Consider the following 15,036-nt stretch of genomic DNA (forward strand, 5'->3'; position numbering starts at 1 on the left):
AATATAGCAAATCACAAATAAAAAACAACACGACTGTGTCTATGCAATAAAATAAAGAACAGGAGGCTTTATATGATATGCTATAGTAAACAGCTGTGCAGCGTCTTTGTACACACGGAGATGCTGTTAAGCACATGTCGCTTTGTATTCTGCTCTTTCACAATCATTTTCAGCATGTCGAGAGATCTTGCTTGGAACGTAGTGCCTGTTTGGAGCAGATGTTATTTTTCAACGAATCTGTTTGGATCGTGTTTGTCATTTTAAAACAAGATCAGCTGTTATAGTAATTTTCACTTAGTTTATTTTAGAAATGTTGAACTGAATCAAACCATCGTGTTTGTCATTTTAAAACAAGATCAGCTGTTATAGTAATTTTCATTTAGTTTATTTTAGAAATGTTGAACTGAATCAAACCATGTTATTATTATGTGATAACATTCTTTAAAAAACGTGAACTCTCCCTCTACCAGTTGTCACGTCACGTTCAGTTCCTGGTGCAGTTTTTGTCAATTTCACTTGAACTCGAGTTGCTGTTTCGCTGGAGTGCGCACGCAGGCGCAGTAAAAGCAAACGTTGCGTCGGGAACATTAAACGATCGAGTATTTGGGAGAAATAAAACAGGCTACTATTCAAGATAAATAACAACGTAGATGACGTGTAAAAAATGGCGTTTCACCAAAACTAGTGAGTGGACTCCGTCCACCCTTCCAAAAAAGTGAGTGGACAGCATCCACCTGCGTCCACCCCTCAGTCTTACACTGCTGAAGAGACTGGGTTATATTTCTTAAAAATATAGAAAATCACTTACACTTCTATCGAATAATATACAATATCGTATATTTAAATCTACCTTTATAAACTATGCACAATACAATACATTTGGATTTGTGTACAGGGTAACATTTTAATTAAATAATAGTAATGAAACATGGGTCTAAATATATATTTACATTTCAGGTACACCATGTTCAAAATTTTAAAAGAGAAGGCGATAAAAAACTCGTCAAAGCCTGAGAGGTACACAGAGGAATGGTGCGGTGGGTTTCAAAGAGGGCCACGCCAGTATGTTTCGAACGTGTGTCAGAAGACGGAGCAGGACTCAGTGAGAATTGCTACGCTGCTTCACAGGCATTCATGGAGGTGTGGGCTGAAGCCGTCAAAACTGGGCTGCAGAACTGGAGAAGAAAGCAGTGTCTGCTGTGATGGCGGTGGATAGTCAAATTGAAATATAGATAGCTTCTTATTAATTATTCAATCATTTAGCATTTTTAGCATTTGTTATCTGAGAATTCTTTGTTTCCCCTGTAAATATATTTTTTAAAATAATAAAAAAACATGTTTTAATATTTTTTTTGTGTTCATCATAAATTCATTTCACTTCGTTACCTTTATTGTAGGCTAGGTATTTCTGTATGTGTTTATGTATTTTAAAGTGTGTGTTAAAGGAACAGAAAATACATTTGAAACGTGCAAGTGAAGGTTACGTCTTCAATAAAATCTGTACATATACAATCGAGATATCTACAATAAATTAAAAAATTCACACTGGATATGGAAGTGTCTTAAAGACATGGTCTTTTCTAAATGAAATGTCTTAAGACACGTAAAACACTACAGATGCACGGTGAGCTGCGTCTTGAAGATGTGTCTCAAGATGTCTTAGGATGTCTTGGAATGGACAATTTCATTAACATGTCTCAAGACATGTCTAAAGACTTTTTAAGATATCTTAAGACATAGGTGATGTATATATCTTAAGACAACTTAAAACATATATAATATCTCCCTGTGCTTTACCATGCTTACCTCAGCTACAATGCTTCCCTGTGCTTTACCATGCTTACCTCAGCTACAATGCTTCCCTGTGCTTTACCATACTGTCACTGTGCTTCTTCAGACTTTGCTGTGCTTTTACTGGGGGAAACTTTCATAAGGGTTAGTTTACCATGTTATTTATTTGTTTGTTATATACTTTACCAGACCTCTCTGTGCTTTACAATGCTTCCCTATGCTTTACCATACCTCTCTGTGCTTTACAATGCTTCCCTATGCTTTACCATACCTCTCTGTGCTTTACAATGCTTCCCTATGCTTTACCATATCTCTCTGTGCTTTACAATGCTTCCCCATGCTATACCAGACCTCTCTGTGCTTTACAATGTTTCCCTATGTTTTACCAGACCTCTCTGTGCTTTACAATGCTTCCCTATGCTTTACCAGACCTCTCTGTGCTTTACAATGTTTCCCTATGTTTTACCAGACCTCTCTGTGCTTTACAATGCTTCCCTATGCTTTACCATACCTCTCTGTGCCTTACAATGCTTCCCTATGCTTTACCATACCTCTCTGTGCTTTACAATGCTTCCCTATGCTTTACCAGACCTCTCTGTGCTTTACAATGTTTCCCTATGTTTTACCACACCTCTCTGTGCTTTACAATGCTTCCCTATGCTTTACCATACCTCTCTGTGCTTTACAATGCTTCCCTATGCTTTACCATACCTCTCTGTGCTTTACAATGCTTCCCTATGCTTTACCATATCTCTCTGTGCTTTACAATGCTTCCCTATGCTATACCAGACCTCTCTGTGCTTTACAATGTTTCCCTATGTTTTACCAGACCTCTCTGTGCTTTACAATGCTTCCCTATGCTTTACCATACCTCTCTGTGCTTTACAATGCTTCCCTATGCTTTACCAGACCTCTCTGTGCTTTACAATGCTTCCCTATGCTATACCAGACCTCTCTGTGCTTTACAATGCTTCCCTATGCTTTACCAGACCTCTCTGTGCTTTACAATGCTTCCCTATGCTTTGCCATACCTCTCTGTGCCTTACAATGCTTCCCTATGCTTTACCAGACCTCACTGTTCTTTACAATGCTTCCCTATGCTTTACCAGACCTCTCTGTGCTTTACAATGCTTCCCTATGCTTTACCAGACCTCTCTGTGCTTTACAATGCTTCCCTATGCTTTACCAGACCTCTCTGTGCTTTACAATGCTTCCCTATGCTTTACCAGACCTCTCTGTGCTTTACAATGCTTCCCTATGCTTTACCAGACTTCTCTGTGCTTTACAATGCTTCCCTATGCTTTGCCATGTTTTCCAATGTGCTTCATTAGACTTTGCTGTGCTTTTACTGTGGTAAACTTTGATAAGGGAGAGTTAATGAACGTATGTATTTTATGATAAGAAACACTAATATCAGGACTTTTACAACTCCTGTAACTAAACTTTAATTCGGTCCCCTGCTCTCAATCCAGGATTTCAACCACATTATATATACAGTATGTTTTTGCTCTAAAGAGCCAACTTCCCAACGTTTCAGTATGTTTAACATATAAGGAAACAAGACTCCCATTTCATAGCAGTTTGATCCATTCTTGGTTTCACTTAGTTCAAAAAGACACGCTTCAGCTTGTTACCTATACACACTGAGGCTAATCAAGCTTGTAGTAAAACATGGAATGGGTGAGACTGCTGTGCAACAGGAGTCTTATTATGATCACTATGTGTATATACAGAGAATGTAAAAACATAAAACCGCTCTGTGGGTGGGGCAGTGATAATATTAAGAAAGCTAGTAAGAGGTAAGAGAATGGACAGCCACAGGGGTCGCTGGTGTGCGGTGAGCCAAGGACTCCTCAGCTGACCTAAGCCCTAAATGGATGGAGGTTTAATTGGTTCAAGTAAACAATTTCGAACGGGGTTGGAACAAATACCACAAGAGGAAAGGCCAGAGTTGCCCAGCCCTGGTCTAGACTACGCTGCTCTACAGGAAGTCAGGAAGTCCTGTAGTCACTTCACAATGTGGTAACACACAGGAAACCTTGCACTCAACTTTATGCACGCTTGGGCACAAGTCTTGCTTTCATAAAAATGATTTCTTCTGGGAAAATAGTCTTCTTTCTGGGCATTTCCTACGTTTATGGTAAGTTCAATCTTTTCTTTCTTTCTTTCTGATACAAAGTCTGTGTTTATAACAAGTTTAGTTAACTTTCAGATACAAAAAAACCCCAAAACTTTAAAATGAATCTATTTTAAGATGCAATACTGGAACTGAAAATGGACAACAGGAGAATTTCAAGCAGAAAATGTTTAATATATGGAGATACAGCTTATATATAATTAAGTATTGACATATCCCTTATAAAGGTTTCTCATAGTAAAAACATAAGTGATACTTTTAATAAAGCTAATAAGAGGTAGGAGGATGGGTTTTAAAGATGGTTAGCGCTCCTTTAAACCAATGATCATGTTAACAAAGCTAAATTCATGGTAGCTTAACCCTCTGTCTGCGCCCCCCAGCCCTCTAGATTGGAACCCAGGTCCCCAGAGAAAGGTGACAAGCAGGAAGGAGAGGCTACTGGCCCACTGTCTGTACTGTGTGAGGTTCACACTATTAAAAAGCAAGCGAGTAAACAAGAATACCAATGTGCTGCATGAAAAGGGAACATATTCTTTTCTTCAGGAAGTGTGACTAAGAAGATACCATGCAAACAAAGGAAGCTAGTTATGTCAGATGTATAACTGTGCTTATGTGGTTAGGACTGTTCTGTACCGGTTCTGGGTTTAATAGGTCTGGGTTCAGAGGTGCCACTTAACACAGGAAATATTGAATGTGATCATCAGAAATATTTGTGATGAAAGAAACATAAACGTTGAAAGCACTACCCGGTTTGCAAAAAAGTTCCTGGGCAGCATTTCAAGGGTGGACATGTGCAAGATTGTCCAGTCAGTAAGCATAATGTGGGCATTGATTACTTTACAGTAGTTTGGCGTGTGTCTGGATTTGTTTATTGCACTCCCTTTAGAGGGCTGGCTCACTGTATTCATTTCAACTTGGCGCTCTGAAGTAATGTCTGCTAATACGTTAATAAGAAATACGATTCTGGAAACAAACATAGCCTTCAGTGTTGTGTGGCACTGAGAGTAGTTAGTGCTGTGTGGGTGTTTCATAGTATTGCACAGTCATTGTATTTACTTAGTTATTTGTGGTCATAGTGAAATGAAACACGTAATGGTGGTGCATGCAAGTTATAGGCAGGTAAAGGCAGATTTTAAATAAGAACTCGATATAGGAGGAACACCATCAAATAGCAATGGAACAAACAGATTACTAAATCAAATAACATTCGTTCTTTCTGCTTGTAGCATCTTCCCTCTCTGCAGCTCAGCTGGCAGCCCAGCAGGTGAAGGGGATTGTGGGGGAACCGTTCACTTTTCCAGTGGTAATACCAAACCTGCTGCCAGATACAGAAATCAACTGGAGATACGGTACTGAGGACACAGACTGGCCCATTGCGAGAATTCAGAACAGAAAGATTGTCGCTGTTGTAGACGAGAGATTCAAAGCAAGGCTGCAGCTGGACAATGTTACCAACTCTCTCAGGATTAACAACGTACAGACAGCAGACAGCGGGTTTTACCAAGTGGAGATTTACAAAGAAATTTATTTAAAAAAAATATTTATCTTGTCTCTTTACAGTAAGTACATATTAAAGTGTTCCAAGACCTGTATTCCTGTTGTTGTTGTTGATTTAATTTTTTTTAAAACAAATGGATTCTACCCTGGTAGGCTTTTAAAATTTTAAATGATCTAATTTCTGCTAAAAATGATCATGATTATCTTCAAGTATTTTTGAAATTATATTAGTACCCACCCCTTTCTCTCTCTCTCTCCCTCTCTCTCTCCCCCTCCCTCTCTCTCTCTCTCTCTCCCCCTCCCTCCCTCCCTCTCTCTCGCTCTCTCTCTCTCTCTCTCTCTCTCTCTCTCTGTTTGACGGGTGATTCTGTATTTTATATAACGATGCACCTGTCTCTCCTATGTATTTTGTTCAGTTACATTTTTGATGAAACATGACGGGTTTCTTATGACTGAATATTTATTTTCTCTATTTGTGATTTCACTTTTATCTTTATACATTTGAAGCTCAGTGTAAGGAAACTACATTCTGTATGTATTTCTGTTTAAATGAGCACACAACCAGGATTTAAGCAGAATTTCCTTTATTGATTCCTAAACGTGTGTGTGAAGCTGAACCTGGTTTGTGCTAGCTCTGTGTGTCAGTGGAGTTCAAATGCACAACAGATCCAAACTACAGAAGCAATGGGGTGTTCTAATACAGTTCCAGACTACAGTACAATGCTGATAATGGCATTGCTGTGGCGTGTTCCTCAGTGATAATAGAACTACCTCATTCTAATACACTTGACCTCCAGCCCTGGGCTTTATTGCCATTATCCCTTAATTAGATTCTGATCTGATTGTATTAATTCCTAGGCTGAACTGAATTAGTCTTCCTACATGTCCTTCCATTTGTCAACTATGTCCTTCCATTCTCTGCTCGACAGACGTGGCTCCCGTCCCTCGAGTTAAAAAGGGAAGTGAAAGAGGGGAGAGTGACTGCGTCCTGCTGTGCTCTGTGGAAAACTGGAACAACACATCTCTGTCCTGGCAAACAAACGGGACTACACTGACCCAACCAACCTCACGACACTCAACCCAACTGGACCTTTCCCACCACCAAATACGGGGGGTAAATGCCACCTACAGGTACACCTGTGTGGCCAGCAACCCTGTCAGCAATCAGACCATCACTGTCACACCTTCGGATTACTGTCCTCTCAAAGGTATGCGTTTCACCCTTGACCTGTGACCTGAGCTGGCTGCCAGAGAGGTATGGTAAAGCATATTAAAAATGATAAACTCTGATATAGTATAACCATGGGAAAATCATGCTAAATCACCGTGGTAAACTTTTATAAGGGTATTGGTGTCACGTGACTGTTGTCTTGCTGGATGGTAGAGAATCATAGAATACAGCTGTGTACTGAGTATCAAGCCACTGTCTTGAAGTGCTAGGTATACAAAACTAAATGAGCTTTGTGCCTGTAATTTTACAACGCAGCGCTGTCAAAGCCTCTGCTCTCAGTGACCCTTTGAGATAGTGACTTCATATTTTCCGGGTTACAGAAACCTATTTTAGCTTCTGCCATATTTTAGTTACTACAGCGGGATGCAGCTCTATTCAGTGGCTCTCTTGATCAAGTTTCATAGCAGTCGTTGTCCAATACAATGAACTATTTTGTGCAGAAAAAAATATATAATTCAAGATTAAAAATACAGTACAGTTACAGCCACACATGGTAAAATTGACTTTGTAGAAGCTGTTTTAAGATGCCCAATTATAGCACACAAAGTGATCTAATATCAGATGACACCAGAGATTTTGAGAAAGTGCACAGACACAATGCCAAACAGATGTCAAGCTCTTATTGATGCCAAAGGTGGCCAGACTAAATATGAGCAAAAGACACTTTCAGACGCAGCTGTGCTTTTAGTTTTGAATTAGTTTCATGTTATATGAGTTTGCAAAAAACAACTAATTTCTCTAGTAAATTAATAATTTGTTTTTGTGTGCAAAGCTCAATAAATGCCAAACCTTGAGGTGTCTAATAAATTTGCACATTATTATCTGTCTGTCTATCTACCTATCTATACATACATACATATACACACATATACCTACATGTACACATTCCTTTGGTCACAGAAAGAGGAGGCCACACTGAGCTCATCCTGAGGGTGCTGGTGTTCATAGTGCTGACTGGAGTCGTGATCGCAGTCTGTGTGTGGGTCTGGAAGAAGGGGAACGCTCAGGATGAAGACAGGTAGGCATTATCAGGGGTTTGCTCTTTAATGTGGTAGCTTCTGACCGAGTAGGGCAGATTCTGAAAGGAAACGATACTGAAAGCAAGCAAGTTGGCTGCCAATCCTTCGTTACAATGCGCCCTGCCGGCACAGTATTCAAATAAGGACCGTCAACAACCATCTGCTTCAGCAGAGTTGAAAGGTCAAAATATTACATAAAACAAAAAAACTGCAAAAAACCCCACATGTATACTAGAAAGAGGGGGCACCAAGTGCTTTTTAAAATATTTATAATAACAGAAGAAAGTTTACGAGCAAGAGGAGGCCATTCGGCCCATCAGCGCTCATCCAGTTCCTAGCAGACGATTGATCTCAGAACTATGTTAAAGGATCCAAGTGATTTTGCCTCAACAACATGACTAGGTAACCCATTCCATCCCCTCACCACTCTGTGTGTGAAGAAGAGTCTCCTTCAGCAACATGACTAGGTAACCCATTCCATCCCCTCACCACTCTCTGTGTGAAGAAGAGTCTCCTTCAGCAACATGACTAGGTAACCTATTCCATCCCCTCACCACTCTCTGTGTGAAGAAGAGTCTCCTTCAGCAACATGACTAGGTAACCCATTCCATCCCCTCACCACTCTCTGTGTGAAGAAGAGTCTCCTTCAGCAACATGACTAGGTAACCCATTCCATCCCCTCACCACTCTGTGTGAAGAAGAGTCTCCTTCAGCAACATGACTAGGTAACCCATTCCATCCCCTCACCACTCTCTGTGTGAAGAAGAGTCTCCTTCAGCAACATGACTAGGTAACCCATTCCATCCCCTCACCACTCTCTGTGTGAAGAAGTGTTTCATTCATTCTATCTGCACTTAATTTCCAATCCTGGTTTCTGTGTTGCGCTTAAAGTATTGGTTCGGGGTAAAGATGTCAACTCCTTTTAAGAATGTAAAGACCAATCAAGTCTCCTTTAATTCTTCTTTGTTCCAGACTAAATAGATTCAGTTTGTTCAGCCTGTCTTCATCGCTCAGTCTTTCAAGCCCTGCTGGGATTAGTTTCCCCCTTTGATTTGTGCTCTACACTTTTGGCTATATACCCAGCATGTCGGGCCAGGATTTCAAAGCGTTTACTCCAGGCTTCAATGAACTCCTATTTTTTGAAAGAGGTAAAACGCTTGTTCATTTTTACAAAACTGGAACCAAACAATCAATACTTCATGTCCTCTTAAACACTCTACAGTTGTTGTTTTTTTTTTAATTTTGTACACTGACATGATTTTTTTTCTTCCTTTCAAAAAACAGGAATTAAAGAACAGAGGAAACGCTTTGAAAATACACCCCATGGGGTCCTTGAGTGGCTCACCTGGTAAAAACACTGCTGCGTGGCGTGCGGGGTGAGCCATACAGTCTGGAGCTTGCTGGTTTGAATCCAGCCTGTGCGAGGCAGCTGGGGATTCCAAAGAGGCACCGCATTGGCTCTGGCTTCTCCGGGTTAGGGAGGTGGGGTTCCGGCAGACACGGTTTCTCCACATCGCTCTTCAGCGACCCCTACAGGCCGAGTGAGCTTGGGGGTGGAGATTTCCTTTGCTGGCCCTTGTCCTCCAGGGACAAGCCTGCTGACATCCGCTCTCAAGTTCCTCAGTGTTGAATGCAGATTACAGCTAGCGTCACTGTTTTACCTGTGAAACTTTAGAGTGGTTCAGCCTGGAGAATAGAAGGCTGTGTCATTTTCTGTGTTTAGTCCATAGGGTGTACACCAGAAACGCTCCAAGTTACCTTGCACCTCTGGTACGAGACGTGCAACTCTACCTGTGCACTAAGATCAAATGATGTGCCTGCTTTTAAAATCCCTAAACTGAGATCTAATCTGGGCCAGCGTGCCTTTGTATATCAAGCATCTCATCTCTGAAATTTTTTGCCTTAGAACAGAAAAACAGCCTCTTCACAATACCTTTAAAATCACTCAAATATTTATTATAAATCTGACCAGGGTTTATAATTGCACCATTGATCTTCCTGACCAGGGTCGCAAATCCTGTAAATATCGCCTATGACCAGGAGCATGTTAAAATGGAATTGTTTTGACTTTTTTATGCTTTAATTTGTATTCATGTATCTTGTGTTTCCTCCCATAGGATTGATGAAACTAGTCCCGCCAGCAGACAGACCCCAATCTCTCAACTGAGTACGAGCAAGACCAGCCCTAAGCAAATGTAAAGAGCCACTCTGTACTTAGTTATCTTAACTGGGGTGCTATTCGTGGTGTTGAGATTCAGCCTGTATGTCGTTTTCTGTTGAGTCACATTCTGGTTAAATGTCTTTACTTCCTGTTTTAGATAACGGTGATGTTATTTATAACATGGCCTCCAAAAGCCTACTGATGAAACCGCAGTATATTAGGGAATTACACTGAACTAAGCAGTTTGCTTGTGGAATCGGATTGGTATTATTAACCTTACACACACTTTGTGGGGTACAAACTGTTCTTCTTTCGAAGTGAAAGATGATGATCTGTTGTACAATTAAAAGGTAAAAAAAAACCCAAAAAACTGCTGAATGACTTTACTGAAACTACTGAAACACACTGCTGTGCATTTTTTATAGGAATTGAATGTTTTCTGTAACTTTTTTCATTAGAGAATTACACCAAGCAGTTGACTTGTGGAATCAGGGTTCAGTATTCTTAACATATGTCTTTGAAGCGTCTTTGAAGGGCAGCAGTGTGGAGTAGTGGTTAGGGCTCTGGACTCTTGACCTGAGGGTCGTGGGTTCAATCCCCAGTGGGGGTCACTGCTGTTGTACCCTTGAGCAAGGTACTTTACCTAGATTGCTCCAGTAAAAATCCAACTGTATAAATGGGTAATTGAATGTAAACATAATGTGATATCTTGTAACAATTGCAAGTCGCTCCGGATAAGGGCGTCCGCTAAAAAAATAAATAATAAAATAATAATGTGAGGCCAGAAGGGGTGTAACGATTCCTTGTGTATCTGTTGTTTGTATTGTGACTCAAAACCCCAAAGCACATCACAGAGCTGTCTGTTTCACCAAGTGGCTCTGATAGCTGCTACAAATGCATCCTCTCCCTGTTGCATTAAATGTTTGACTTTTAACTAAACTGGCTCACTATTGGGCCTAAATGGCCATTTGATCTCAGCATGCATTATCCAAGTATCCCATCAGGACCATCTCAAGCACTGCGATGCGTATCCTAACACTAGCGTATCATTACACTCCTAGGCCAGTGAATGTAACTCTTGCCATCTCTGACCAGTTTATAAGCTGTATTTTGTTTGTAATGGTTGTCTGTATGTATGTGTTCATAAATCATTTTCTCTTAGATTTTTGTTTTTTGTTTGTCCAGTTGCTTATCGAACAAAACCAACACTTCTGCACATAACACTGCACATGCGTTTTCTTTAACTGCATGATCCAAGCTGAAAAAGGACAAGCTGAAAAAGGGGTGTAAAATAGGTCTTTTGGCGCAGGGTTGCACATTTTAATTCGTAGCAAGATAGACACACAACTTCAAATGAAAAGTTCTGTCCTTTTAAAGCTGGGTCTGCAGTTGCATTGCAGAGCCAAGCAGACAGCGGTCACGGTGGGATTCGAAAACCGTGCGCGGAGGTTCAGCGGACATGGAGACCAGACACTGTCCTTCTATTAACCTGGCCACGTGGGGCTTCAGATCCCTTCCAACTAAAGCAAAATGCAGGGCTTTAACGCTCATCCCGGACCCAATACACAATACATACTACATCACAGCCTTTTTTTTATCTCTCTATATTTATACAATACGTTTCTGCTTGAAAGAGCCAATTCCCAGTGTTTCAGTATAACACACCTTTTTCAAGGGAAAGCAGGGAGGTGCTATGATAGGGTGGCCGAGTGGTGACGTCGTTGCTGACGTCCCCAGACCAGATCCTGACTGACAACACACACAGGTACTCAGGTGAAAAGCTCTCTTGTGCGTCGTTTTTATTAAACACAAATAAATAAAATATTTTAACACAAAACCACGCTCACAGAGCGAAAATATAGGTTTTAAACAAAAAAAGTCTCGCTACACATAAACGAAAACAGGCTGGGTAATTGCATTCACTGATCCTCTAACCCTAGTTTTACTTGTGGTTTCGTTTTGATTTCTTTCTCTCGTCTCACTCTCACTCTCACTCTCACTCTCACTCTCGCACACGTTCCTTCTCCAAACACCCACCCTGAACAATAAACGACGCAGGTTTATACACTGGTGACCATCTCCAGACTATTATTTATTTCTTAGCAGACGCCCTTATCCAGGTCGATTTACAGTCGTAAACAAAAATACATTTCAAGAATCATAGTACAAGTAATAATACAATTAAGAGCAAGATAAAATACAATGACTTCGGTTCTAGCAAGTACAAGTATATGACAAAATACGATTCAATAACGGAGCAGATAAGTGTCTGTGATAGTTACATCAGGATATAATTAAATACAAAATACTACAGATTAAATAACACTTGTGACAGATTACAGTACTCTAAAGTACAGGATTAAATGCAGTAAAATAGGGGCAGATAAGAGCAAGTAAAGCGCATTAAGGAAGAGTGATACATTATGAATTAATGAATTCCTCTGGAGATGGTCACCTTCTGCACAGGGTTTTTAATATTTGCATGGTCGACACCAACTCAGTTTATAATTAATCCTCTGCATTTTCGACACATTTTCACGAGATGTCTGGCAGGGACGAACAGCTAACAACCGCCCCTGCCAGACCACAGCAAAACCAACAGTAACAACAAAGTGCCGTGTTTTTAACTAAACTCGAACTACATTTAAGTCATACAATATAATAAACCATTACTTTAAAAGACACACACAAAGCAATCCATTTGAAATCATAATACATTCACCCGTTCCAACATCAAAACAATCCATATATTTACAAGCAGGACTTCTATTTGACCCTAGGATACATGACCCGGCTAAACTGGGCTAATCATATATATAAATTCAGAATTTTGAAAAGTAATTAGTGAAAAACTGTAATGGTTATTAAAAGTATTCTCTGATGCCTAGTTAGAGATTCTATTGAATTAATATAATATAATGAAATATAAGCATTTAACATGTATCAGATTATTCGTGTTTCCAACATGTCAAGATTTTTTAAAACACGCCCCACAAAATAAACTCAATTCACAAACCCGTGCCTCTTGCACAAACCTTTAAGATCCACAGCACTAGACCCTCCACTGAAGGTATTTTTGGCTTTTTGCCCTTCAGCTTTGACAGGTTGAAGCCATTCCAAATGGAGGTAATCCTAGGTTTCTTGGACTTCGCTGAACTGGCTGGTAACTCCCCAGCACCTGATGAGCGTAACCCTGGTACTGCTTTTCATAGACTTGTCACTTGCGCTCTCTGTATCTGACACACACACACACACTCTCTCACACACACACACACTCACACACACACACTCTCTCACACACACACACACTCACACTGTCACACACTCACACACACACACACACAGTCTCACACACACAGACACACACACACAGACACGCACATGCGCACGCAGACAGACACACACACTCTCTCACACACACACTCTCACCTCTCACACACACACACTCTCACCTCTCACACACACACTCTCACACACACACACACACACTCACACACTCTCACACACACACAGACACACACACTGCGCTCCTCAGTACAGCTCATTTTATCTTGTCTGTTTCTATTACTATTGTTTTTGGCTTCAGCACCGAATTCAGCACAATTGCTCTGTTTTATGAAGGCACATAAGTATCATGCAAGTATCATTGCGATGTTTTCTTCCATGCTGCACAGATCTTTCAGTCGATCACCCTCCTATAACCAGGAGTCTCCCCTGGTACGACCGCGTTGTCTGCAGGGTGAGTCACACAGTCAGGGGAGCGCAGGGGTCCCCGAGGGTCTCCCCTGGTAAAGGCACGACCGCGTTGTCTGCAGGTTGAGTCACACAGTCAGGGGAGCGCAGGGGTCCCCGAGGGTCTCCCCTGGTAAAGGCACGACCGCGTTGTCTGCAGGGTGAGTCACACAGTCAGGGGAGCGCAGGGGTCCCCGAGGGTCTCCCCTGGTAAAGGCACGACCGCGTTGTCTGCAGGGTGAGTCACACAGTCAGAGGATCGCAGGGGTCCCCGAGGGTCTCCCCTGGTAAAGGCACGACCGCGTTGTCTGCAGGGTGAGTCACACAGTCAGAGGATCGCAGGGCAGTAAAACAGTAGCTGGAAGGATTCAATTGTAAAGAAACAAATTTACCTTTTTTTTTTTTTACTTACTGACTACAACAGTTATCCAGGGAGGACTGCATTCTTATTTTTTGTAATGTTTTGCATTGAATCTGAATGTTGCAAAGAAAAAGCTACTTATTTGTATTTAATATACTGTATATTCAGGCAACCTGTAAAGAAAATATAACTGTTTCTCCTATAATCATTTTTTAAACAGATTTGATAGCAGATGTGCACTGTGTTTAGCAGGAGTCTGCTGTGCTCTATACATTCTGGCAGGGTCAGCGCCAAGGAGATGCCTTGAGGGACCGTGCCCCCCCAAGTTCAGATCCCAGATGCAGAACAAAATCTGACAAATTATTACTTCAAGTTAAACACATAAATCTATGAACTATAATATGTGTTATTTCTGAAAAATCTCTAAGGTTGTATATCTTTACAAATTAGTACCTGCAACCCCCCCCTTTTCTCACAGTATGTGATGTTTTCTAATCTGTGCATTTCGAGGGCGGACTCTCCAGATGCAAGATTGTCCAGTCAGTTGAAAGTAAGCATTATGTGTACATTTGTTACTTGACAGTAGTTTGGTTTGTGTCAATATTTGTTTATTGAGAGTTCTGTCCTCGGATTCTTCCTCGTACACAGCGGGAAGGTTGTCGTCTGTTGAAGATGTTTTTTTTGTTTACTCTTGTGGGAGAAAACACAGAACACAGCAGAGTCCACCCTTAACAGATCTTACAATGGCAATGCAGTAATGGCTCTGTATTACACCAAGGGGCAATGGTAGCTCAAGTATAGGGCAGGTACAATGGGGTGAAGCTGGTAGAATGGGACCACAGTATGCCACCTGTACACTAGATTACTTTCAATGTCAGTGCAGACAGACAGAGGCACTACTGTTTTTTTGTAATGAAGCAGATTTGCTCTGTTGTGAATGGATGACATAAAAATAAACAGTATATCAGGCAATACCGCCCTCTTGTGGTAGAAGATGGTAATGCACAGAGCAACACGTAGTGAAAAACACAGGCTCATGACTCATGAACTCTGAAACAAACGGGTAAGCTACACTATTATTTGCCATTGCACATTTTTGTACATTTT

At 40.9% G+C, this 15,036-nt stretch overlaps 2 protein-coding genes across 2 annotated transcripts in view; one reads left to right on the forward strand and one right to left on the reverse strand.

The window, feature by feature from the left end:
• LOC131704993 (tetra-peptide repeat homeobox protein 1-like) overlaps positions 1–15,036 on the reverse strand; it is a 335,084-nt gene that overhangs the window by 171,603 nt on the left and 148,445 nt on the right. The gene's annotated exons all lie outside the window — the stretch shown is intronic.
• On the forward strand, positions 3,705–10,946 carry LOC131704994 (T-lymphocyte surface antigen Ly-9-like). Its single transcript, XM_059006838.1, has 5 exons — positions 3,705–3,931; positions 5,155–5,487; positions 6,355–6,633; positions 7,557–7,674; positions 9,793–10,946. Exons 1-5 carry the CDS (start codon positions 3,880–3,882, stop codon positions 9,872–9,874), a joined length of 864 nt encoding a protein of 287 aa, XP_058862821.1. The 5' UTR covers positions 3,705–3,879; the 3' UTR covers positions 9,875–10,946.

The sequence above is a fragment of the Acipenser ruthenus genome, chromosome 34 (genome assembly GCF_902713425.1).
Source record: "Acipenser ruthenus chromosome 34, fAciRut3.2 maternal haplotype, whole genome shotgun sequence".
Classification (NCBI taxonomy): domain Eukaryota; kingdom Metazoa; phylum Chordata; class Actinopteri; order Acipenseriformes; family Acipenseridae; genus Acipenser; species Acipenser ruthenus.